At 37.0% G+C, this 27,005-nt stretch overlaps 1 protein-coding gene across 7 annotated transcripts in view; it reads right to left on the bottom strand.

Annotated features, from left to right (window-relative positions):
* Positions 1 to 382: 382 nt before the first annotated feature.
* Positions 383 to 27,005, bottom strand: part of MYH9 (myosin heavy chain 9) — a 68,053-nt gene continuing 41,430 nt past the window's right edge. For all 7 annotated transcript variants that reach the window (XM_087968355.1, XM_087968357.1, XM_087968360.1 and 4 more), the window contains exons 16-41: positions 25,007 to 25,200; positions 23,853 to 23,974; positions 23,340 to 23,409; positions 22,137 to 22,297; positions 21,757 to 21,865; positions 21,471 to 21,602; positions 20,187 to 20,393; positions 19,776 to 19,913; positions 17,839 to 17,962; positions 16,967 to 17,138; positions 16,339 to 16,551; positions 15,900 to 16,044; positions 14,707 to 14,913; positions 13,892 to 13,996; positions 12,330 to 12,482; positions 11,315 to 11,563; positions 10,680 to 10,892; positions 10,227 to 10,439; positions 9,869 to 10,030; positions 8,994 to 9,122; positions 6,285 to 6,373; positions 5,935 to 6,058; positions 5,291 to 5,499; positions 3,115 to 3,223; positions 1,919 to 2,091; positions 383 to 1,790 (exon numbers count right to left, since the gene is read on the bottom strand). In XM_087968355.1, coding sequence (XP_087824481.1) covers positions 1,673 to 1,790; positions 1,919 to 2,091; positions 3,115 to 3,223; positions 5,291 to 5,499; positions 5,935 to 6,058; positions 6,285 to 6,373; positions 8,994 to 9,122; positions 9,869 to 10,030; positions 10,227 to 10,439; positions 10,680 to 10,892; positions 11,315 to 11,563; positions 12,330 to 12,482; positions 13,892 to 13,996; positions 14,707 to 14,913; positions 15,900 to 16,044; positions 16,339 to 16,551; positions 16,967 to 17,138; positions 17,839 to 17,962; positions 19,776 to 19,913; positions 20,187 to 20,393; positions 21,471 to 21,602; positions 21,757 to 21,865; positions 22,137 to 22,297; positions 23,340 to 23,409; positions 23,853 to 23,974; positions 25,007 to 25,200 — 4,040 coding nt within the window. In that variant the 3' untranslated portion in view covers positions 383 to 1,672. The remainder of the gene's footprint in view (positions 1,791 to 1,918; positions 2,092 to 3,114; positions 3,224 to 5,290; positions 5,500 to 5,934; positions 6,059 to 6,284; positions 6,374 to 8,993; positions 9,123 to 9,868; positions 10,031 to 10,226; positions 10,440 to 10,679; positions 10,893 to 11,314; positions 11,564 to 12,329; positions 12,483 to 13,891; positions 13,997 to 14,706; positions 14,914 to 15,899; positions 16,045 to 16,338; positions 16,552 to 16,966; positions 17,139 to 17,838; positions 17,963 to 19,775; positions 19,914 to 20,186; positions 20,394 to 21,470; positions 21,603 to 21,756; positions 21,866 to 22,136; positions 22,298 to 23,339; positions 23,410 to 23,852; positions 23,975 to 25,006; positions 25,201 to 27,005) is intronic.

The following is a 27,005-nucleotide window of genomic DNA, read 5'->3' as shown; positions in this document are numbered from 1 at the left end:
CCTTAGCCACAGATAACAGATTATATTGCCAGTACTGGCCTCCTTTAGTTCATAACTGGGATTCTATAAGAACTTTAGGGTGTTTTTTTTTTGGGGGGGGGGGGGTATTTTAATGTAAAAGGACAGGGTTACAATAATCATGCTGGATTATTTTACATCCAAACACATATTCCCCACTATCCGTATCTCATGCGTTTTGTGAGAAACTCTAGTCTTTCATCAAAAACTCTTCACAGCAACAAGGTTCTTATCAATCTCTATCAATATCTACCTGTCTGCATCCTGTTTAGTGCAAAACAGAGGCACGTATTTTGCTCCATTATGGCAGCTCCTCTCACTTTCATTGCATTCCGACCCATGGTAGAGAAGTACACACAGCAGATGGTAGTACATGGATAATCTTTATTGTTAGAGGAGCACCGGCAATCCATTACTGATCGTAGTGGAGACACATGCTAAGGCACTTATTATATAAAAAAAAGGTTTGCAAATTTGGTTTGGTGACAGCAACAGGGATAGGAGGTTCCTGCAGTGAGAGCAATAACCATACAGTATAGGGTATTCTTATTTTAATTTTGTCATTTACTTAGAAGTTTAAATGCAGCATATACAATATGGTTAAGTATACAGATAAATCCAGCAACCAGTGTATGGTGTAGAAAAGTAAAGACTATCTATATAATTGCAGTCCCCATAGAAAGGCAGTGATAAAGACCTTTACTGTATTTTCTTAATTACTTATAAACAAGAGATACCAAGGTCTTCAACATATCATCTGTGCAGATTAAAAGTTTTTCTTCTTCTTTAATATACTCTTAGTCACTGTGCAGAATAACTAAACCTATCCCCTGATTATAGAGCTAGAGGCTTGGACATTAGAGTAAAGAAGCACTTCCTTGCCCATACTCCATTCAAACTCACTAAAGTTCTGTTTCTTACCATTAAATATATTTGGTCCCAAACAGGTTCTCCAATAAGAACATAGGAAAACTTGATGCTTTCTTGACTTGTCATTAATTATTGATTCATTCCATCTTAGACATAAAGCCTGAGACACCATTGCACTTCAGAACTGTCCAGGTATTGGTTACAAGGAGGGATCAAATTAATGAAGTCTCTTGTAAGAGAAGCTTCCTTCCTCTTCATCCATACCCGAGACTTTGTGTTCTACATGATTTCAAAGACATTTGGAAGGCATGCTGGGAATCCTTGCTTTTCCTATTCAACATGACCCTTAGACTGCTAAGTGGACAGACTGAAGAAGTAGAAACTATGAGGTCACCGAACATGATTGCCAAAAGCAAACAAAAGAGGAGGAATAAAGGGTGGTTTCTTGCCTCTATCACAAACTCGTTATTAGAAGAAAATAGTTGATTTATAGCAACAAAAAGTACTCTCTTTCCCACCAAATTACAAACATTTACTGGCAGCTGTGGGAAGAACAATCAATGTTATAGGCATTTGTAGTGCCCTGTCTCATATCAGACTACAGACTCTTTGGCATTCAATACAAAAGAGTGTGATGCTGGGAGAGATGACACTAATGTCTGATGGCTCCAAATAGTCCAAGAAACACTGCAACACTATGATCCACTTTCCCCAGCACACTTTAGAAGGGTTTTGTGACAAAGGGAGGGTAGGTCATTTGATAATGGGTAACCTGGAAGCAATTCTATTCAGTAGCTTTGGCATCACCACCATCTGCCTTGCCATCCAGTTCTTCATCAGACACTTCACCTGGTCCCTTCCTGGGAATCCGGCGTGTCATCACAAAGGGCATATCTCCTCGTCTATTGGAGAAAGTAGCACAAGTTATATGGGAATGCTAGTATTCCATACTTAGGCAATCTACTCATTCGGACATTAACATGCTCAAGGTAAAAACGTTAAGGAAAGTTTACGTGAACAGCAATTTTACCTAAGTTTGCTTCTCAGGGAAGTAATCTCCCGGTTCATGGCATCAGAGGTCTCAGTGATATCCTCCAGTTCTCGTTGCAGCTTTCTGCGAGCTGCGTTGGCTCGTTGCGCTTCTTCTTCTGTCTCTTCCAGCTGACGCTTAAGTTGCTTCAAGCGTGCATTTATTTTATCTGCCTATAGTGCAATAAAGAGGAATCATCAGGGTTCTAGTTTATTCACATGCATGTATCAACCCTGACTTGGAATCTTTAAAATGCAGCCTATAAACTAAGTGTGAATTCTTCAAAAGAGGTGCCTAGCAAAACACTTCAAATCATTAAATCATGTCTTTTTCCATTCTGACAAAGTTGCCTCACAATCTGAAATGGCATAAGTACGTCTTTTGAAGTACTAGCACACTTCTCATATAGAATATTCCTGAACATGACTATGCAAAGTCAATTTTATTTATTATTATTTTGAAATCCTTCCTTTCCCCTAATAGCTCACAGTACAGTAGAACCTCTGGTCACGACCCTAATTGGCTCCGTAACTTCGATTGCAACCCGATTTGGTCATGACCGGAAACAAGAGTGACTGAGCATATGCCTACAAAAAATATTGGCATGGAAGGGTACGGAAAGGGAATCAGCACGGAAAGGGAATCGGTGGCGGCTGTATTTGATCGCCACCCGATTTTTGAATCGTGACCCGATTCAAAAATGTTGTGGATTTTTTGGCCGGAACCAATTTGGTCGTAGTCAGAAGTGTTCATGACCAGAGAGTCTACTGTACTACCCAAGGGCAATCTGTATCAAATTAGGTGGTCTGAGTATGTTAGGCCAAGATAGTACCTGGCCCAAAGTTACACAATGAGAACTTGAACAAAGTTTCTTGATCCTAATGTAATACATTTAATTCTTATCTTGGAGATTGATCTATGATCCCAGAGTTTATAACTTAAGCAATACAAACAGGATACCTCAATCCTAAAATTGAGAATTTCCATTACTAGACATCTGATTACCCAATCACATACAAGACTGACAAAAATGTATTAAAGCAGGAATATTTGGTCGTAGCAAAAAGGTTGTAGAAATCAATAAACTAACTGCTAACATCTTAACTTGCTAAACAGTTGAACTTTGTAGAGTTGTAGGCAGTGGTTTCTGCCATGCAGCTTGGATTATCAAGCATCAGTTTTGAAACTGCATATACCTGATCTTTATATTGTTCAGCATTGCGTCTTTCATCTTCCACTTGTAGAATAACATCTTTCAGCTTCTTCTCAGTACGTCGGACCAGCTTGCTGGCAGCTTGGCGTTCCCTTTAAAGAAAATAGATAGGTCATGCATGTTTGCTTAAAACCGCACAAGTATCCTAAAGGTTACAAGGCTGATAGGCCTGCAACAAACTGCCACAAACCTTTTTGAAGTTGGCACTGCAACAAACTGCAATATCTAAGTGAAGTTCCAGTTAGGACCAAAGCAAATAGAAAATGGGACAATACTTGGTTAGTCTATGAAGGCTCTCTATAGTCTGAGCTGTGTGCTTGCCACCATCAAGCACTCTGTTGCACTACATTGAACAGTTATGTTTGTCCTGCATGGCAAACAACTTAACAGTAAACAATAGCCTAATCCAGAAACCAGCAAGACCACTACCACTAACACTGACAGGGCAAGCCACTAGCATATAAATTGAGAGCAAATCCTATCTTAGCACTGAAAATGTTACCTAGTTTAGTAATTAACCATCTACAAGAAAACAACCAAGCTCAGAAAGTACAAAAATTTTACAATTCCACCCTGAGCTATAAATATTCTCTTCCATTGAAACTTTTTCCTAACCCAAAAACTGCTAAATAAGAGAAACATAACAGTTGAGTGTACAATGGAACAATTGAAGGAGCTAGAAACTGAAGTCACTGAGGCCAATATACAATTGCCATATACATCTAGACACAAGGACATTTTCCCCGAATGCCATCACTCTGCTAAACAGCTAACTCCCACAACACTGTCAAATTATTTACTAAGACTATATTACTATTATTATTGTCATCCTTCCGAGTACCCATCTCTTCCCACTTATGACTATAAACGTGTTGCTTGTATCTTTACAATTTATATAGTTTTATTTGTTTCCTAGTATGATCTGATTGCTTATTAGTAACCTATGACTATCAATAATATATCATACGATTCTTGATGAATGTATTTTATTTTTTCTTTAGGTACACTGAAAGCATATGCACCAAAGACAAATTCCTTGTGTGTTCACTTGGCCAATAAAGAATTCTATCTATCTACTTCAAATATCAATTTTGTAAAACAGGGCCCCCAACCCCCCCCCAAACCACCACCAGGCAAAAAAAAACCCCCCCCCCGCCATGAGTGGACCAACCCCCCCCCAAGTTTAGAAAAACACCCCCTCCGAAAGCAAAACCAAAAAAAAAACCAAAAAAAAAAAAAAAAACCAAAAACCACCCCACCCCAAACCCAAACCCCCAAAAAAAAACCCCCCCACAAACAAACCCCCCCCAAAAACAAACCACCCCCCTCCCCCCCAAAAAAAAACCCCACCCCCCCCCCACCCCCACCACCCCCCCACACCACCAAAAAACCAAACACCCCATCTAGATAACCTGGAAGACCTCAGCATTCACACTGACTGATCTGCCTTTCACTCAATCTTTTTCTAAAGACTTCATTTCCAGGATTTAATGAAGGTTAGAATGATTAGCACCTAAAATTTAGGTGGTATGTACAGTACAAAAGGCTGCTGAATTTTGACCATGTAAATCATTCTCAATTAACTCCTCTATTTCCTTTCTATTTCCTTTCATTGTTCCTCTAGGTCAGAGGTGTCAAACTCAAGGCCCAAGGGCCGGTCTGCGGGGTACTTAAATCCAGCCTGAGGGGTACTTAAATTTGGCCCGTGGGGCCAGCCTGGAAATATCAAAAGACCGGCTATGGTGCCTCTGCTGGCCAAAATGGATTACTGCAGAGGCCTGCACACAGCCCGTTTTCAGCCTCCCCAGCTTCCAGCAGCATTTTGTCAGCTGAAAACGGGCCATGCAGAGACCCCCTGAGGCCTCCACGCCGCCTGGTTTTGGCTGGCAAAGTGCTGCAGGAGGCCATCCAGGCTGAAAACAGGGCGCAGGGGAACCTGCGAGCAGCCACCCTGCGCCCCGTTTTGGCCAGCGGGGTGCTGCAGGAGGCGTCCATCCTGTTTCTCCCCTCCTCCACAGAGAACTACAGTGCTGACCCAGCCCTTGAAGAAATCCAGTTTGATTACTTACCCCTGCTGTAAGTAAAGACAAATCATGTACAGGGCCATTAAACTGCAACAAAAATGGACAGTGAACGCCCGGTAGATTATCAATACCTACTTTGTCTCAGTGTCGAGCTGTTCCTCCAGCTGTACTATTTTTGCCTCAAGAGCAGTGATAGAAGACTTGTATTTAGATTTCACAGCACTCTCCATTTCCTGAAGCTTTGCCTTTAGTTCCTTATTCTGACGGTCCGCTTGTTGGCGAGCATTTTCATTTTTCTGGGCATTACTGCGTTCTGCATTCAGATCTGTATTTATCTGATCAATCTAGAAAAGAGAATAAGAGGTATGTGAAAACTTTATATATTATGAATACTTCTTCCTCCACGTCCGTTAGTCTCTCCCCATTTGTGTCACTTTTACTAAAATCTTATCTTTTAGATTGAAATGATGCAGGGCAGGAGAGTATAGAAAAGCAATCCCTGTTCAGTGCCAATAAAGAAAATTATATACATATAGTTATATATGTCACATACGTGATTTTTAAAAAACTTTTCTAAAGTAAATATTTATGGTTGTAACTTTGGCTCATTATCAGTAGCTGCACAAGTTATCACTGCTTGATACCTAGTTTGTTGAATATCTCATAATCAGCTGATGTTGCACAATATATTAAGCCATTAACCAAGGTTTAAAAGTCACCATTTCAGGTTTCACACAGCATTCTAAACTCAAACCAATTGAAACCTCTCAAGCAAATACCTGAAGATTTGCCTTCTTGAGACGATCGTTCACCAACTCTGTATTACTCTGCTCTTCCTCCAATTCTTCTTCAAGCTGAGCTATCCGAGCCTCCAAGCGACGTTTTTCTTCCAAGGCCAGAGCTCTGAGGTACAAAAGAAATATATTCATATACAACATTTTGAAGAAAAACATACCTGATTATTTATCATCTATAAAGCAATTCACAGAAAATTATGAGCTAATCTGTCTCCAGAAACAGAACATTTTACATCTAATTATCAGCACTTAAGGTATAGGCACCATGGAACATCTTTTGCAGAACCACCTTATTGCGCCATGAAAGAAAGAAAAAGAGTGCTATTTCTCACCCTTTGCCACTACTGTTAGCAATCTCATCAGCCAGCTCATCCCTCTCTTGTTGAGCCTGGCGCTTAGCACGTTCAGCAGCTGCAAGCTCCTGAAATCAGAGAAAGATATACACAAACTCCTTGTGAAAATCAAGCTTTAAAAAGCAAATATTGCAATCTAGTTGTAACTAGGACAATCATATACTTTTTATGTCACAATAACCGATAGATAGATAGATAGATAGATAGATAGATAGATAGATAGATAGATAGATGATAGATAGATAGATAGATAGATAGATAGATAGATAGATAGATAGATAGATAGATAGATAGATGGATGGATGGATGGATGGATGGATGGATGGATGGATGGATGGATAGATAGATAGATAGATAGATAGATAGATAGATAGATAGATAGATAGACAGACAGACAGACAGACAGACAGACAGACAGACAGACAGACACAGAGGAAGGAAGGAAGGAAGGAAGGAAGGAAGGAAGGAAGGAAGGAAGGAAGGAAGGAAGGAAGGAAGGAAGGTACTTTTTAGAATCGAAAATAATTTATTAATAAAAACCTAGTGTTTATAGCTACATTTAAAAATTTAACTGCTGCCAATGTAATTTGGGATTTCTATCTCAACTAGCAATCACTTGCCAAAACAGCATCTAAAGCTACCAGGCATGTAATCACAAACTAATCAAAACATCCATGTTTTTCTTTCTTTCTCTATTTCTTTCTTTCTATCTATCTATCTATCTATCTATCTATCTATCTATCTATCTATCTATCTATCTATCTATCTATCTATCTATCTATCCATCTATCTCTAGAAAGAATCAAGAAAAATTTGGAGAAACAACTATTTTTAACAGCTCAAAATTCTCATGTATTCCTACTTTAACATCAATCTATTGATTAGGTCACTGAATTTACTTCCTAACTGACAGAATGCAGACAATAATAGGATGGCCTGGAAGATAACCTCATCCCAGCTTGCAAAGAATAATGTGAACACGTAAGATTAAAAAATGGTATGTTTGTGCTTGTGGCATGCTGGCTAAAATATGCCAAAACTGACCGGTTCTGTCCTTGACTAAATGAAGCACAGATATGACTAAGTCTATACCTTCCCTAGTTTACTAAAATAGGCAACATGAAAGCCTTATGACCACAAGTCATGATAGCAGGAAAAGCCAATAAACTATTGGTTAATTTGTTGATGATCCATGCCACATGTAAGATTATAATTTTCAATATAAGAGGAATAAATGGTAAAAAGTATGGATTAATAGATGAAATAAAGTAAAAATAATAAAGAGGAAGGATTTGATAAATGTCAATGAAAGTGGTCTGATTTTGCAGACTAGTGTTGATATGCATAGAGAAATGATGGTATAAGATTATGAATTAAAGGATAAAATGTATGTTAGAAAATATGTTATCTAGGTTTCTTTAGTTTGTGTATAATGTACTAATCCCTACATTAATGATAGTTGCATGCTATACTGCAATGACTGGTGATAATGGAAGAATCAGAGAAAATGTGCAGTGTTCTGAATGAATGTGATCAATGGAAAAGTCATTTTGCTTGACAACATGAATGATATCTCCTGGAAATGGGAGAAGTACAAAAATGATTTGGACTCTAGAATAAATCAAAATTAACTACTTCAAAAACAAAATCTATTCATACCTACACATATGGCAAAGGAATAAATAAAAATGTAAATGAATAATTGATTTGATTATGTTGAAAGAAAATTAGTGAAGAATACAAGAATAATGACATATTGTGAATGTGAGACAGATGATTATTTGGTAGTGGCAGAAATAGGGGGAAAATGGACATTGTGATATGTTTCCTATTTAATAAAGCGTTCAATGAATGGAAAATGGCCTTAAGGAAATTGGATGTGGACACTGTTTAGAATGGAGAGCATAAAATTATGTTTCACAGTATCACTATAATATAATGACAGAATGAGAGGACGACATTATATAATGTTACACAGCAAAAACAATAGCTGAAAAAGAGGAAGTGATAGTAAAGGTTGAAAAAGGAAAAGAAAATGTAAAGCAATTTTGATGGAAACAAAATTGTTTTGGAAGTGCATGAAGAAGGCTTAATAAGGAGCCTCCAGCACAGTGAATTGATTTTAAAATAAAGAAATTATCTGGAATGGGACAGAAGCAAATGAGTAAGCTGAGTGTAGTGGAAATGAGGTACTTAAGAAATATGCATGATAAAGCAACAAAATACTGTCACTGAAATATTATGTATTGAATGGATGTAAATTGAAGTGACCAGTACAAAGTACTTGTAGTATTTAGGTCATTCAGAGAGAATGAATAAAAATTGAATTGCAAAAGAAACATAAGAAGGGAACAGACTGACAAGTGAGAGAAAACTGTGACAGATATGATGACGTCCTCAAAAAGAATGAACTGAAATATTTAAAGAACAAAAAGCAATGTAATGAAATAAGTTTATGTAAACTTATGAAATAAGTTTATGTTAGTGGTGGTAACAAAGGGGCTTGTAGGGACAGAAATATAAGAATTATAATCAATGGTGCTGGAATAAATTATTTTTAACAGTTCCATTTTCATTTTTTTAATGCCTTTAATTTTTGTAGCTTTCTTGCAGTCCACCTAAAACTTATAGGCAAATAGATTCTCCTAGCGTTTATTAGGTTCCCCCCACTCCCAAAAATTAGATTACCTCCTGCATTTGGATCATTTCTGCTTCCATATTCTTCAACTTCTTTTCATTTTCTTTAGCCTGTGCCAAAATTTCTTCTCTTGAGGCACGTGTGTCATCCAGTTCCCGCATGCAATCCTTCATCTGGGCCTAAAAAGTTATAAATTCATGAGTATATGAAACTGCTTGATAACAAATCAGATTCAGTGTGTACTTTGCCCAAGTCTAATTTATTGTCAAGTCTAATTTATTGTCAACAGGTCTCCAAGACTTCAGGGCATCTAATATTTTTCAACTCTGTAACCCAACAATGTTTAACTGATGCAGCCAAAGATTCAATGTGAGAACTTCTATATATAAAGCATTCCCTCTGCGAAATACTTTAAAAGGGATGTTATCAGATCAATTCAGCCTAGTTTTCAAGGACTGGTTAAACTCTTCTATCTCTGAAGGAAAGACAAAAGCCCAACTAAGGACAGAGTGGGTGGAGGCCTCAAATTTCAAAAGGAGGCGGACTGCTCACCTCTAAACCTTCATGTTGTTCACCTCACCAGATACCTCCTCTACAATTACAGTCCCCCACTGACATGCATACTACTGTGGCTCAGGAATGTCATTAGTCCATTTCCCATGAGATAACACCTAGAATTAGAGGCCAGTGGGCCAACCAAAATGAAAAGAGACCAGGATGGAACTGGGTGTTGGCTCATGCAGGCAACACCACTGTCTAAAAGGAAACAGATTTTTCATAAAAACCATCTGAAGATTCATACAACTAGACATCTTTCCTAAATCAAAATAACAACTGCTAATCCTTGATCATTGTTTGGATTGCTTACTTTACTTCGTGACATAGCAACAAAAAAAATCAGCATTATACACACAGCAAACCTCACCTGTAACTTCCGGAGCTGTTTAATTGCTTCCTCACGACTCTTATTAGCAGAATCTATATGGGCCTCCAAACCCTTGAGGTCCATTTCCAGCTTCTTTCTGGCAGCTACAGCAATAGAGCGCTGTTTCCTTTCATCTTCCAGCTCCACTTCCATTTCTCGCACCTGTAAAGAATCAAAGCATAGACAGTTTACGCATTAACACAATCCAGGTCCCACATCCTAATGCAAGGGGACAAAAAAAAAGTAATGCTTACTAATTTATCAGAGAGTTGGTAACTAATCTTATTGCCTGGCTAAAGTTTTACACTAAAGATTGCGAACAACAGTTCAGGAATTTTCAAGATCTCTGAAAGGCTACCTGTCTCATCAGCTGCTTTCTCTTTTCTTCATTTTGTTCATCTCGGGCCTGGAGATCTCGTTCAAACTGTGCCTTCATGGCTTGCTGGTTTACTTCTAAGCGCAATTTGGCATCTTCTGTGGCTTGCAACTCATCCTCTAGCTCTTCCAACTGAGTCTTCATCTCTTCTACTTGTTGCTCCAAAGCCCTTTTTGACTTTTCCAACTCGTGAACCTATAGCATACAGATACAAAATTAGCTTCCCTATATTGGCACAGCCATTGTTTTTATTGTCCAGTATTTTAAAGACTAAGGTACAAATTATTTATTTAGTTAAAACATTTATATAGCCGTCCATCTTGTACCAAACTTTGGGCAGCTCACAGCCAAAAAAATAAACATATCATAATTTATTATAATTTATCACAAGCCTGTATTATGGTAATCACTTTCACTCAAATACTATCAACTTACACTTTTGCCAACATCATCTTTTGAACTCATCAAATCCTCCATTTCTGTCCGGAACTGCTTATTCAGTCGCTCTAGCTCTGCTTTCTGCTCTATGGCTTCCTCCAGGGCTCTAGCCAAGGAAAGGGCTTTCGTTTCCTTTTCTCGTGCTTCTGCTTCAGCACGGTCCCGTTCTTCGGCATATTTGGCAGATATTGTTTTCTCCTCTGCTAACAGCTGGAAAAGAAACAATGATGGTACTATAAGATTTCCAAATGAAATGTCTGGTTCTCTGGAATGGTGGTCCCCTCAGGTATCACCAATGAAATAATATGAGCACCTCATACAGGTTAGTCATCAATTCCAGATATGGGTTAGGATGAAGAGTTATAACTGAGTACCTCTTGCCCCCAAATAAAGCAGTTGGTACCGTTTTAGAACTGAGCTAGAAAAAGTACAAGTGTAGGTCATAGTTCTTTTCCAACCAAAATCAAACCAAGAAAATGTGATAAAATGTAGTAACTTTTGTTTGCAAGAGACAAATGTTATGTTGTTTAGTCATAAGGCAAGAAACCTCTGATATCCGCATAGACGCCTCCACTCCTTCACTGAGCAAGTATCTGGGCAAAGGTGTTTACCCAAAATACAATGATATGTACCTGATCAAATTTCTTTTGCTTTTTCTCCAGGTTAGAAACTATTTGCCGCTGATGATCCAAATCCACAGCAATATCATCCAGCTCTTGCTGGAGCCTGGTCTTAGTCTTTTCCAGCTTGTCATAAGCAGCTGCTTTTTCTTCATAACGTTGGCTCATAGCCTCCAAATCTTTCTGAAGCTTCTTCTTGATTTCTTCTACTGATTCCAGGCAAACTACATTTTCATCCATCTTCTTCCTCATTTCTGCAATCTAGGTAAGGAAAAAATATTATTTAACTAACTAGAAAACAAGAGATGGGATTTTAACACAATTTTTCAAAAAGAAAAAGGATGTAAGGTTGGCCTCTAAAAAAAATTGTAAGAAAATTGAAGAAGTGAGCAATTTTTTAAAATAATGAAGAGGCATGATGGCATTCTCATGTAAGATGCAGCAGTAGTGGCACAAAATACCATACAGCTTGCAAAGGTAGAGATCCAGAGTAGATCTGTATAAAACAGAAAAACTATTTAAATCACCTTTCCATTCCCACCCAAGATACTAATCCAACATTTCACACAGAACTCTGAAAGTTTGATTTGGATATAATCTGCACAATCCAGCAATCCTCAGGGTCAGACATTCTTCCTCACACTTCAACCCTAGCAATATTAAAAAGAAATGGAAAGATTCTACTTCCATATCAGATTAACAGCATTAAATTATATTCTTTATCCTGAAAAGCTCATTCTCACAGTGTTTTACAAAATATTAACACAGTTCTTTTTCTCAAGTTTATAGTTTAAACATAGATTAGATAAATGATAAATCCGAACTTTTAAACTACAGTTAAGAACTAGCTCACTAAAAATAATTTCAATTGAAGAGTCTATTACATTCAGACAACTTAGCAAGTAATCATTAATGAAAAACAAACAATAGCTTTTGAACTCATAGACCTGTTCTACATGTTTGGATCTGTCCGCCTTCAAGCTAATTTAATATTATATCCATACAGATCCAGTCTATAAATTTGTACCTGGAACTGAAGGGCAGAAATCTGTTTTCCCAGGTTCCTCTTTGCTTCTTCTTCTTCCTCTAGTTGGTCTTTGAAGCTATTCTTCTCATCTTCCATCTGTTTCAGCTTGGTGCTAAGGCTCAGTTTTTGACGGGTTTCCTCCTGAAGCAGTTCCTATAATAATCAATAAACTGAAGAGTCAATCAAAGTTCCCGAAGACATTAGATCTAAAATAAAAGGAAACTTGGGCAGTAGCTACAGTGAGCGAGAATTTGCTCCTGTAGAAAGAATTACATAACACTGGGCAAATTGTGTGATTTAGGTTACCTGCAAACTAAGGAGTTTGAATACAAATAGTTTAATGGCACTCAGTAAATTCTACAAGACAAAATGAACTTGCCAACTCAATTTTTACTTCCAGAAGAGTAAAATAAACTGTAAGAGTGCATGAAGAAAGCACTGCAGAGTTTCATGTTATGTAGGATCACTTGCCAAGTCTTCCAACAAAGCACAAGGCATTTCTATTGGGGGGGGGAGAAGAACCCTGATAAACTCAATTAAATCTATCATATTTATCCCATAAGAAATTTATTGTTTAAGAATATATACTGCTTTTTCAAAAATTCAAAGTACTTTATGTGACATGCTTCATTATTTTAACTGATAGCTGCCTTGGGATTTTAAAGATCTAAATTGAAAGAAAGTAAGATCAAATATCAATTTATGTCCTGATATCTATATTCTGCACCAATCAGAGGAATATGAATTAGCACAATTATTTTGCAAGTCAAAAATAAAAAAGCAATAATACAGAATTTAAAATGCAAACCAACTATCAACCAAAGAAAAATATCTTTTAAATGTGATGTATAAGTCAGTTTCATTATCTTCTAGCAGAACTCACTTGGAATGAATTCAATTAGCAGAAGTCACTTGGAGTGAGTTAAGTTGCTTTATTTTCATTTCACTACTAAATTCATAACTAAGCAAGTTTATTGCACTATTTTACTTCTGAGACTTACATGTGTCTGCTATTAGAAATAAGTGGTGGAAATCCAAATACCTATTGCATCTGAGCTATGGAACACAAAGAGAAGCTATTGGCCATTCTTAGTCCAATGGCTTTCTAAAGTTCTCATTGTGGTTAGTATCTTTGTCCCCATCCCTCATCCTAAAGATCAGGCAAGCAAGATTATGCTATTCATACAGTGTTCTCAAAGTACTTTTACTTGACAGCTTAACTAGAAAGGTAGGTGATCTCCTGTTTCTTTCCTGGGTTTCAGCTTGGAATAAGAACTAAGGAACAAGAATACTGCATTTTGCTTCCAAAGTATAGAATAGAATTTGATACAGAAAAGGTGCATTTTTTCTGTTTTAAAGACATCCACAGTTCAGTATGAATCATATGATCCTATTGCAGAAAAAAAAAGGGTGACTATTGATCACACTTGAAGTTGGCTATGAAATGCAATCTGCATTTCTCAGTCAAGCTAAAAGATCTGTTACTGGTAAATAGAAAATGTAACGGTATTTTAAAATGTCACTCTGGTCAATCATAAAAAAATACATATTAGGCAACTTACCTGTGTATCCTGCAGTTGTGATTCCAATGTAGAGAAATCTTTTGCTAATTTAATAGTTTTGCTATCAGACTGATTCAAAAGCCCAGTGATGTTGTCTAACTCAACCTAAAAAACATTGAAACCATCCATTATCAAAAGTCATTTATTACTGGGTATCATCTTAATATGGCAGGCAAGATACATATACCAAGCAGCATATTTATATTAGATGCTTATTATCCATCTAAATTACAAACACACTATTTCATTTATTTACAGGACTTATGTGGCCACCAATTCTCCTATGATGATTCTAGGCTGCTCACAAGAATTCATTAAAAAAATAGTTAAAAACAAAAGTGCTCTTTCCCTCAATCATTCTCACATCTCTACACCCATTCTACCCCAATACTTGAGAGAAGTAGTATGTCTTCACTGCCCTTTGAAGGTTAAAAGAATGAGGATCCCTCAGATGTCAGGTACGAGGCTATTCCAAAGGGCTGGAGGGATGACTGAGAGCAGGTGTGCCTCCAATATCTAATCAGGTAACAGCATTTTTAAGGGAAAAGCCTGGAACATACCCTTAACAAGCCTAATAGGAAAGACAGATACTCTCAGAGAGAGGCAGTCCTGCAGGTAACCCGATTCTGTGCCATGTAGGGCTTTAACGGTGGTAACTTTACATGGACTCTTGCAAATATTTAGTATATTTGACATAATTTGGAACTGGGGTGAAGCAATAATTCTAGGGGTTTCAACACAGGGTTTTTTTGCCCCTGCATTTGCAAGGTAGCTAGATATCAAGAACCAAAAGGGAACTTATATTGAATGCTTACCTGCAACTTGTTAACTTTCTCAGTGAGTTCGGTCCGGACTCTCTCCCCTTCTGTGAATTTTACTTGCAGCTCTTGGAGTTGAGTGTCAACCCTCTTCCTTTTGTGCTCAGAGTCTCCTTTGCTCTGCAGAAGTACTTTCACCTCATTTGAGAGTTCAGCACATTCACTCTCCAGGGACTGTTTTGCCTTTTCAAGATTCACTTTCACCTTTAGAAGACAAGAACAATTTTATAGTGAGGCAGACTGCTCTAGAAGTTTTAATTTCACTCATTCAAAATAAAATTTTGATGTAGGAGTCAGAATGCTGATATGGATTTGGACACTACTCAACAGTGAACCTGTAGGTTTTCAATTCTGTGTTAATAAGATTTGTGTTATCATGAACTAAAACTTCCTGCAACGCTCACAATGTCTATGCCAATAAAGCAAACTGAAAAGATTTTGCAGATTTACCAGTTATAATAAAAAAAAAAATTTATATAATATCTAAAATACCCATTCCCCCCATAGGTAAAAGACAATCTGTTAGCAACTATTAGCTTGTCTAATTATCATCCATCCTTAAATCAAGTATCTATCTCTGTTGCTTTTCAGATATTGAAATGAGTGGCCCATTTTCAAAAACATTATGTGACAGCTTCACCTTTAATCTCTACTGAATCATTTGTTAATACCGTGTTTCTCATGTAATAAGGCCGGGTCTTATTTTTTTTTGAGCCCTGAAAAAATGGCTAGGCCGTCTTTTTGGGGGTGACTTAATTTCCCCCCCCCCTTGCATCTTTGGGTGGGCGGGCGGCAACGGCTTGGATGTTGACCTCGGCGTTGGTGGGGCACTTCGTATTGGGGTCAACGCAGGCAGCACCATATCCAGGTGTGCAACAAAAGTACTTCCTAATGGCAAGCCACCACCCCCCACCATTCCCCCCCCCCATTTTGCATGTTTTAATATAGGCCTTAATTTGGGGGGAGGGGCTTAATTTCATTTCATGCCTATAAAACCTGCTGGGACTTCCTATTGGGGGAGGCCGTATTGTTGGAGAAACAGGGTTTAATTCATGCAATTGGCAATCTGTTCTAAAAACTGCAAACTGCATCAGTGTTGTGCTCAGATACAGGTACTAAAACACAATCTTGGCCCTTATCAGGATATCTAACTAATGAAAATGTTTGGTTTTGTTAAAAAAATTACATACTCGTTTAGTTTGCTCTAGCTGTTCAGCCAGCTCTTCTACTGCCTGGCTGTGCTTCTGCCTCATCTCCTGTATCTGAGCCTCATGAGTTTTTGCCTCTTCATCCAGGGTTTTCTTTAGAATAGTCACTTCTTGCTCACGTTTTGACCTATCAGGAAGTCACAAACACCTTTGTTAGACAACCATTAATAGAGTTACCTTATTTGAATCCCAAAGTTAATATAGAGATTGAAACTCTGCATATAAAGAACTGCCCAGAGTCGCTTGATATATAAATTGGATGGATGGATGGATGGATGGATGGGGGGAGGAAGAGAGGGAGGAAGAGAGGGGGGAATTGCACAAGATGTCAGTATTCTTGGTTAGGAAAACTGCAAATCTTAAGACCCAAGTGGGGGACCTGTATTTTTTATGTATTGAAGAAACAGATTGTTACAATCACCTGAGTTCCTGCTGTGCTGCAGTTGAGTCTAGCGTATCCTCTAGCTCAGTCTTAAGAGCCTCAAGCTCTTCACCCAGATCCCTCTTCTGCTTCTCTGCTTTGTTTCGAAAAGCGCGTTCAGATTCCAAATCCTCCTGCAATTCTGTTATTTGGGATTCAAGTTCACGGATCTTCTTCAGAGCCATGTTCTTCTGAGCAGCCTCCTCTTCCACTCTGCACAGTTCAAAGGCACAAAGAGCATGCCACATTATTTCATGTTTTTGTACAGAAAAGTTATCTTCTTATACACATTTACCTGAAAAAACATCCTTCTGAACTCACTAGAATTTACTTCTGAATAAATTGTATAGAACTGTATGATAAATGCTGTTCTAAATGCTATTCTAACAAGTTATTAATATGTGAACTTGTTACATCTATAATTGGATTCTATTTGAAATGCTTGGTTTCATTTTTCCATACCAGAGAAAGTATCAATACTGGTTAGTTTGAGGAGGCTAACTATTAGAGTGCTTTAAACTGATGCCAACTGATAGGTCATGAGACGTCATGAATCTTTTTTTTTTTTTTTAAGTTACAGGTCTGCTATCCCTATCCCATCTCCAATTAGAAATACAACTAAGCTCACCTAGCCAAAGCTGCTTGAAGCTCCTCTTCTTTTTTTGCCAGCTGCATTTTTAGTTCTGCTATTTGAGCTTGCAGTTCAGCGATTTGATCGTGTAGATCTGTGGAGTCTCCCTCTAGTTTTCTGCGAGTCTTTTCCAATTCTTGACGGTGCTTTTCTTCCCGGCGTAATCGTTCTGAAAGAAATAATAGATTTAGATGCATCTCCGATTTCAAAATACTATTCAAATACACAAATAGCCAAAGTGTAACAACTTACACTTGTATGTGGCAGAGATGATGACCTACAGCATAGTTCCCAGTTCAGGCTTCCACATTAAAATGAAACCCAAGAGTGAGAAATATTGCCTTTGGACCTCTTTGGGTTAATTCATTCCTCTCCACAAAACATTGAGGCTAAAGCAGACATCATCATCTTTATGGAGATGGTGAAAAACCATCACTAACATTCTGAATGTTAGAATGATAGTCAATTTTAAAAATGTTTAACCCTTAAGCCAGTATAATTAATAACTACAGACATCTATCTTTTAGTTACTAGCTGCAACAGAAACCTAAAGATTCAGACACCACTGTATACACAAGAAGATATTCCCTCAGGAGGAGAAATTAAACTAGCCCTTCTTCCTTACTTGTCTATTTTAGACAGTTTTTATTCAGAGCACAGCTTGCCTGAGTGTGTAACCTTCAACCGATCAGCCACTGAATGGTTCTATCTGACTGATCAATATGCCACATACAAATACTCTATTATTGTGACATTAACTCTTTGAGATTCAGTCTCCAATAAAGATGCAACCACTTTTGTATGGTGAGTAAGAAATTCTAATGAGGAGAGGCTGAATAAATCCACCTCTATGAAGGTTTTTCTCCTACCTTCCAATTCTGTTATCATAGCCTCATGCTTGTTCTTGAGTTTAGCTAAACTCTTTGATTTTTCTTCTTCCTCTGTCAAGTTAGTAGTGAACTCTGCAATCCTCTCTTCCAATAATTTCTTTTCCTAAAAAATAAAATGTGTATGATAAAAACATTTGCTGTCATAAATCCTTCAGGATATCAAGTTGGTATTTACTAAATGAATCTTTTAAATGAAATTAATCATATCCGAGCTATTTCCTAGCAATATACTGAAATGCCTCAATAATTGAAAATCAGAAATATTATACAGTCACCATAATTTCCTAGATCAAGTATGGACTACTTTAGGGGTCATGTATTTTATTTTTAACACTTCTTCAAGAGCTTAGCTGGTGACATACCACTAAAATCAATGGGATCAAAAATTTCAGAATATTGGGAAAGGTTAAGAGTTAATAGGGATTACAAGACAAAATAAATACCCAAGGAATTTTTTTTTACCCTTTCTTTTAACAAAAAATAATATGGGGAAAATCACATTGCCAAATCTCAATTGTAATCTAGGGAGGGCAGACTGGAGCTCACAAAAATGGAGCTAGGGCAGCATGTGGTATACCTGGGTCCTTAATGATTCTTTGGTGCTAGGAGGCCTGTATCCAAATAATTATTGACTTCTTTTTTTTAAGAAAGCCAACATTTGACCACTGAAACCTCTTTTTGCTATTACTTACTTTCAATATTTAGAAACAACTGTACATAACACAACATATTTAGCCCATGGCAGAAATCTCTGCAACTTTTGCTGAAGCTCTGTATTTCCACAAGAAAGAACTTCCTGCAATTGATTGACCAAGACACCTCACAAAAGCATTAAATACACATTAAAAATATTTAAAATTAAATGTAAAATTATCTAAACATATAAAGGTTGTATAAAAACAAAATTCAAGCAATCTTTTGAAGTAATTTATTTGCCATGATCATGTTTTTGAATAATTGCTTATACTTTTGAAAAGTGCCAAAAAAATATAAAATGTATCGTGAATTTACTTTTCCCCGAAAGGAAGATCAACATTTGTTAATCATCAATCATCATCTTGATATTCACATACTCTTCTCACCAGTGAGACAAGTGGTTTAGTGATACAAGTGATCAGCTATAGCTGTGCTGTAGTTACTCCCTGTACCATTTCATTCTTAATGAAGTTACTGGCTCTGGTCTCGATATTGATACTTCTAAAGAACTAACAGAAGTAACAGCAATCAATGATAAATATTCAATCAACTGAAGTAGCTTTTTCCAACTTCAGGCCTATGGAGAGTTTGTGTCAACACCGATCCTACCTCCCAACTAAACAGTTGGATTAAAATCATAATTTGATACCCTCTAATCCAGAGGTGGTATTCAGCAGGTTCTGACCAGTTCTGGAGAACCGCTAGTGGAAATTTTGAGTAGTTCAAGAGAACCGGCAAATACCGCCTCTGACTGGAGATTTTACAGTATCCTCCCCCTGCCATGCCCACCAAGCCACGCCGACAGAACCGGTAGTAAAAAAAATTGAATCTCACCACTCCTTTAATGAAGCATTCCACAAAAATAAATATAAAAAAAATCTTCCTTTTCATTCTATATTAAGTGTACTCCTAATTGAATAGTTTGATTAGATGGAACAATAATTGCATTGGGGGATGTAGGGAATCAAGATATCTGTTCAAAATGTTAATTGCAGAAATTACAGGCATTTAAGACCTTTCGCAAATACCAAATGGATTAGAAATATCTATTTGGTACGTACAGAACAAAGTTATCTTATTAACAATCTCCAGTTATTTATACACTACCAGAGTTTGGCAAAGGAAACTAGAAGTAATATAAATTATCATATTCATGATGAAAATGATATCGTATGTTTCATCTCTTTTCCCACTTCACCATATAGCAAAATTTTGTTTACCTTGGCCAATTTGCAGTTCTGATCTTCAAAGACTATCAAGTCTTCCTCCAGTTTCTTTAATTTTGCTTCAGTGGTAACTTTCTCCAGTTGTAGTTTTTGTCTAGCACTTTCTTCTTCTTCCAGCTGCTCTTCCAGCTCCTGCACAGACAAGGAAAAACATGGCATAAAGTATCCAGGCCAGCCTTAGATTCTGCCATCCCTTTCTAAGAATTATAAGCCCATCTTTTTTTCAACAGCTAGAATATCTGAATGGAAATAACAAAACCAATAATGGAGACATGACTTTACAGAACCCACTTTTGTCCATCACCCACATTCTGCTATCTTTTGTTATACTGTCTTCTTTCACCTCCATGACTACATCAATCATTAGGTATTGAAATATGTCAACACTCCTGTTCTGTATGTTACCTGAATGTTTTGCTGCATCTTCTTTTTCTCAGTTTGTAGATGCTGGCACCGTTCCTCTTCTTCCTCCACTCTAGATTCCAAGTCATGGCATATCTCCTCCAGCTCTTGTTTTTTAGCTGTCAGGCGGGCTCTGATCTCCTCTGCCTCAGCACAGAGCTCTATCTCTGCTTGTAACTGCTCTTGTAACTGCATTTTCTCTGTCATGAGCTGAACAAGAAAATCACAAGCCAAATAATTTATAATTTTGCTGAAGTTTCTGCAAGCAAACCAATGATAGGTTTTATTCACACCATGACGGGTGATTCAGTCTGTTTATTGTCCATGCCATTAGTGTAGTAGTGTAAATTCAAGGATTTCCATTCCTATGTTAATGGATTTTAAAAATCGGAAGCAAAAAGTTTTAAAATAACAGCAGAAAAAGCAGATCTTATTTCATGGTTTACTTCACTGGTTTACCTCCACAATTTTTTTTTCATAGTTTTATGTGTTGTATATTATTCATGTGCAGCTTACATTGATCCATATCAGTAGCTATTCTAAGCTTCCATTACTTCCTAGAAACAATTTTGTCCTTCATTTTAATATGATCCTTGAAATCAAACTTCAAATGCTCTGTAGCCGCACAATACTATCTGCATTTGAATTCCTATATGCGCTGTTTCTTAATCCTAACTTTTTAGCCTGTCAGTCATACATTTCTCCCTGTTAGAAGAGGTATAGAATAGATTAAGTGGAACACTAGCTGACATTTAAAAGCACTCCACAGGAGAAGTGATTTATGCAATGGCAAATGAATAAACTATCTTGCCCTGCATGAATCAGGTGTAAACAGTTCCGAGAAACCCCTGGACCCCTATTATTGTATATACAAGTCTGTATCAAGGAAACGTACGCATACAACTTTATATACTATTAGCTATGTATCAGGGAAGGGAGGATAAGGGGTGTCTTTTTTTTAATGTGGGAAAATTGTACCACTCCATTCCAAATAATAGTCCATCCTATAAAGAAATTTACCTCCTTACTTCACAGATCATTTTAATGTAGATAAAAGAATACACAGAAATATGTATTTTACATGATGCTGCATCTACGATGAAAAGTATTCTGTGCTCTTTACCAAACTTTAAAAAAAAACACAAAAGCAGCCATCCATTTTATAACTATTCAACCATTAATGTGAAACATAAGCTTATAAAAGTCTACCCCCAAAGTCAGTTACAATACTTTAAGAATATGAACAAGTAACAAAGGGACATATCAGAAGGCTAACCACTTATTCACCTGTGTATGGAGAGTTTCCATTTCGGTCAATCTGCCTTCGGCAGCCACCTGCTTTTCCTTCACTTTCAGCAACTCTTCTTCCTTGGCCAGCATTTCTTCTTCTTGCCTACTCACTTGCAACAGTGGCTTTACCTGCCGAGAGACCATTTCAGGAGTAAGTTATTTCACAGTTACAGATTTATCACTGGAGGAGTATTTGGCCTAACTGGACAGAGCAACTAGTGAAGAATGGATGCCTAGCACTATGGCTGATCTTCCTATTCCTGAAGTTTCTTCCAAGTCATACCTTTGTAAACAGTCGCCACCACTGCCAGTTGCGAAGCTTTAAATAGGCAGCACAGTTCCTCTGCAGCACCTTCATTGCTGTTAATTGTTGCTGGCGTTTGGCAAAAGCCCTGAAATGGAAAAAAGAAGTATCCTCAGATTCTTTCATTCTTACTCATTAGTAGAGCTGTCACACAATTGCACTTTTCCTTTCCTATCCTTGTCTTTAATTCTCAATTCTTTCTTCTCCATGACAAAATTTACACATACACACACACCATTTACCTACTTTAAAAGATCTTGTTTGCCAATTTTCAAAGTTGACTAAATTCAGAATTACCAGCAATTTGCTGTCAGCTAATGACATTAATGAAAAAGGATTGTGCATTACCGTATACCTACTTTCTAGCTAAGTAGCCTCTACAGCATGCTTGGAACCCAATGATGACATCGGTGATCTTCAAGTCTCTTTCTTCTTCAAGGTGAGCAAGGACTCCTGCTCGGAAAAACACTTTGCTCTGTCCAATTCGATAAAGATTTGGGTCTAGCTCTAAGGCTTTGATCTAAAATGAAAGAGTTAAGTTGTCAATATTGAAAAATGTATTCATTTATCATTTCTTATCACACTCAGTCTTTAAACAAGCTAAAGGAACTTGGCACAAGCCTCTCAAATATTCAGTTATACAGTCCAATACTCAGCAATCTTCAGAACTTTGTTAACTGAGGCAAACTCCTTAAAAAAGGAGTTTCAGGACATATAATCTTCTGTTCTGAAACTATCAACAACTAGAACATTTACCTTAAAACAGCTTCAGCTACACAAGCTATAAATGGTGTGGGCTATTCAGCACAAATAACATCACTGCTCCGGGAGCCACATTGTTGCCAGTGTTTTTCTGGATGCTGCTGGTCACTTTTAAAACCCATCATAGTTTGGGACACACACGAGGGACTGTCTTATTCTAACTGATTCTAGCCATCTAATCTGGTCTGGCAGGATGGACAGCTTCAGGTCCCATCAGTCAAGGAATGACAGTTGGTGGAGACTAGATGATGCCATAGCCCCTGCCTTCTGGAATATTCTCCTTCTTAGAGATTAGAATGGCTCTAACCCTGCTGGCCATTCAAAATATCTTGAAAATCTTGCTATTGTGTAATGGCCTGGGGTCCCTAGTGTGTGAAGGGCCCCATTTCCTGGTTATATTGACACAGACTGACTATATTTCCTGACTACAATTTTTATTTAATTCCTTGTTGGTATTATGTTTTAACTGTTCTGTTTTAATTGTTTGCTCTCCAGAGTCACTGGTTTGAGGTAGATGGCTACACAAATTGAATGAATGAATGAATGAATGAATGAATGAAATCATTAACTGAGATTAATTCAATATAAAATATTAAATGCATTTTCCATAAACTGGGGCCCTCCAGATTACTTTAAATGGTCATGTACTTAGGAAGTTTTATTTTCTATAGAACACATCAGTTGGGAGGACTGATTTAGAAGTTTTAAACATTCAAATTTCAGAGTATGCCAGTTAACGAAGGAGTGAATTTAGCTTCTCTGTATACTTCTTACAACTTCATTTCAAACAGGAGACTTACCATGAGCACACAAGCTTGTTTTCCATCCATGAAACCTTTAGGAATTGCATTTGGAGTCAAGATCTCATATCTAGAAGGAGAAATAATATAGTCATTAAATTGTATTTAAGTGCATGAAACATAAACTAGGAATAACAAGATTGTTTTCCAATGGAATTCTGGAAGATGACTCAGTTTTTAATTTTAAAAAAATGAAGCAACCTTGTTTGAAGTTGTATCAAAAACATGTTATAACTGATATTGCAGCTTTTAGCATCATACTTACTAGCACAAAAAGACATGTTAATAGGATGAGCCTGCAGGTATGATCCTGTTTATACCTCCCCACCCCCGGGCACTCAGTATTCACATATCTCTGATACTATTAAATGCTGAACAGATTATATATTACCATAGAATGAACAAAATATTATTTAATGCAGTAGCTAAAGCATACTAAAAAAATGAACACAGAAGCCAACAATCTTGAGTTAATAATCTACCTTACAATCTGAAACTATAACTCAAGTTTACCTTTGTCTGAACTCCTGGAAGACAACTCTGTTAGGGAAACCTTGCCGGCAGATACGGATCCCTTCCAGGACTCCATTGCAACGAAGCTGATCCAAAACCAAGTGTGGATCCAGTTTTCCAGCCTGTGAAGAAAATACACATATTAACAGAATCTCTATATATCACATGGTTACCGAGACACTGCAGCCCAGGATCTATACTGTGTGTTCCGTTTTACACTTCCCTTTAGAGAACATCTCTGGCTAAAGTCATACTAAAACATAAAAAGCAGATTACTGTAATATGTATTCAAATGGGCCTCCTTGAGGGATGAGATGGAACATATGACTTCAAGATGGTTTCAATCAATTTACTTTCAGGTCCAAATTAATGTGTTTTTTTCAGTTATGATCTTTTTTTCTATTAACTGTTTCATCCCATACTGACAAAGCATTCCTCCCCACCCATCCCTGAATCCCCCATCTCCGCATCTGCACCCATCTGGGGTTCAGCAGGCATGAGCAAAAAGCTGAGTTTCTTCAGTTGTGACTTTTTATTACCAAATTCCCTCTCTTGGTTCTAATATCAACTGCCTTCTGCTGGATGAAGAAAACATGTCTCTTTTGGACATTTTTCTCTTTTGGACATTTTTTTTTAAAAAGCACATGTATTTCAGCAACTAAAAGGTATGGAAAATGTTACTTCTTGCTCTTGCTACAATGTTTTTTCTTGCTCTCTTGATTTATAATCCTGTTTCTCAGCTTCGTAAATTTTATGTGCGCATATATATCCCATTATCTATTGTCATACAATACTTTGCAGGCTATACTCAAGTAAAGACTGTAGAGATTCCCAGTCATCCAAGTCATGGTTGTCCCAAAGGTACTTTTTCAGGAGGCAAGAAAGTCCAGTTGCCTCCTGAAAAAGCACCTTTGGGACATTCAAGTAAAGAGGTCTTGCTTGATATTCACTGTTTCACATAGAAATACTTTTGACATTTAGTATTCCTTCTAGAAATTTTAGGAATGGCAAATATGTTCAAAGCAGAAACACAATTATAAATACATCAAAAAGAACACCAATATTTATAGTCCTCATTAAATCACTTCTAAGGTTCATATATGGTCCATATATGATCTAATGTTACTTTTAGTATCCAAAATGTTGAACTTTACCTTCTTCTCATGATTAGGGATGATACAACGGACAAAGTTGGGATTGGTGTTCCTCAGAGTAGCCATCAGTTTGGCTAGTTGTTCTTTATACAATTGTCCTACTGTTCGGAACATGCCTTTCCTGGTTTTAAAGGCTCCAGGTAATGCTGAATCTGAGATGCCAGCAACCTGATCCAGTCCAACGATGCGGTCAACTGGTGGAAATACACAGGACTATTAGATTGTTCTCCCTAATTTTCATGATTGAATGCATAACTTAATAAGGATGCAAAAAGAAATTGTTTCATCTCTTTGTAGATATAGAACTCTCATAATTTATATTGAAATAACAACAAAAACAGAAAGCAAACAGTCAACAAGTACAGGTTGGATCCATCTCATGGATAAAGGTTTTTTTTCATGCAAACTACTTGAAGTAATGGTATCAAGTAATTCAAAATTATGACAAATAGTCAAACATAAGCTTATCACTAGGGAATAGATCCATTTACTTAAACAGGTTGAAAAAATATTGAAAGCAGTATGTTTAAATTTCTTCTGTAGTACACAGCAACTTATATCATTAGAATTATTTATTTAATATGTAGAATTTATAAAACTGTAGCCAAACATTCCAGGTGATATAGAGAATATATTTTAGCTGATGTAATGCACAAAGAGAGAGTATTTCAATACTATGTATAATGCCATTGCACTAAGCAACCAAACCCGTTCATTCATTTTATTTTCTTGCTGTCAATGTACCAGAATGCTAAGATGATTAAAGAATATATCATGCACTGACTGCTTTAGTAGGAAAAAAGTAGTTTTTATAGAATTACTCAGGATGATAGGCATTGTAGCAGACAGAATATTTTGGAATTGGACAGATTAAAACTAATTGGACAGATTGGAACTAATCAAGTCATTAATGGTTGATAGCAGCCAAGGCAACTCTTCTATTCTTAATCATATGAGAAAACTTATTAAAATCAATAATAATACCCAAAGGAAGCCTTTAAGTTGCTAACAGTGAAATGAGGAAATTACAAGAAGCATGATTCATATGGCTTGGTTATAAAATCAAGATATTGCTTTTTTCTCTTAAAAATAACTGTTCAATTGACTCAAGAGGAAGAAAGTTTTCAAAACTGATGTAAAATAATGATACTTGTGCTATCATTGAGACCGGGCCAAAATGCTCTTTGGAAGAATTGATGTCCAAGTAACTATTTGGAGACAGAAAATATTTAATTTTTCAAAAAAGAAATTTACCAGAGATGATCAGCTATATTATTTTAACTAGTTACAGCAGTTCTTAGTAGCCATTAATATATTTCATGGGTTTTTTATACACACAATGATCAGATTGGAGCCAATCTTGGTTGGTTGCCAATTTTAATGGTGTAACTGGCCTCATAATCAGTACATGATTTCAAACCAGAAACAGCTTCCATTGGTGAGAGATTTAAGATATTATCTATATGTCTTTGTTGTATCTGCAAGATCACAACTTGCTTAAAAATCAGTTTTTTCAATGTTCAAGAGGAAGCTACTAGCAAAAAGCAGAGGAACTGAATGAGACAGACAAGCAGAAACAGGAAAAAATAGGAAGTTAATGGAAGCATTTCTTGCATGGTTCTAGAAGGAATCACACACAACACAATAGCTGCATTGCTCAGTCACCTGGTTCTAGATGAAGAATAGGAAAATGTTGATAGAAATAGGCTCTCTGAGCGTTCTGTATCTCTGCAACAGAGACGTCAAAGAAAAACCCAAGAAAAGAGACAGTAATAGTAAAATTTAAAGCAAGAAATATTCTGTAGAGCAAGATATCTAAGAACACTGGAATAGGCAAAAATAGACTTTTGATCCCAAATTTGGATGGGGTGTTCTGAGGAACATATGCTTGAATGTTATTCTGCTGCCTGATGAACTGGGAAAGGGTCCAATGTATTTCAGTAACAGGAGAAATACCATATTGTCAAGCATTTTAAGAGAAATGAAAATGGCAACGGTC

This window comes from Notechis scutatus, chromosome 6 (assembly GCF_049901735.1).
Source record: "Notechis scutatus isolate UNSWTSFEM ecotype Mainland chromosome 6, rNotScu1.2, whole genome shotgun sequence".
NCBI lineage: Eukaryota > Metazoa > Chordata > Lepidosauria > Squamata > Elapidae > Notechis > Notechis scutatus.
Note: the sequence above shows the minus strand (reverse complement) of the source record. Positions and strands in the feature narration are given on the sequence as shown.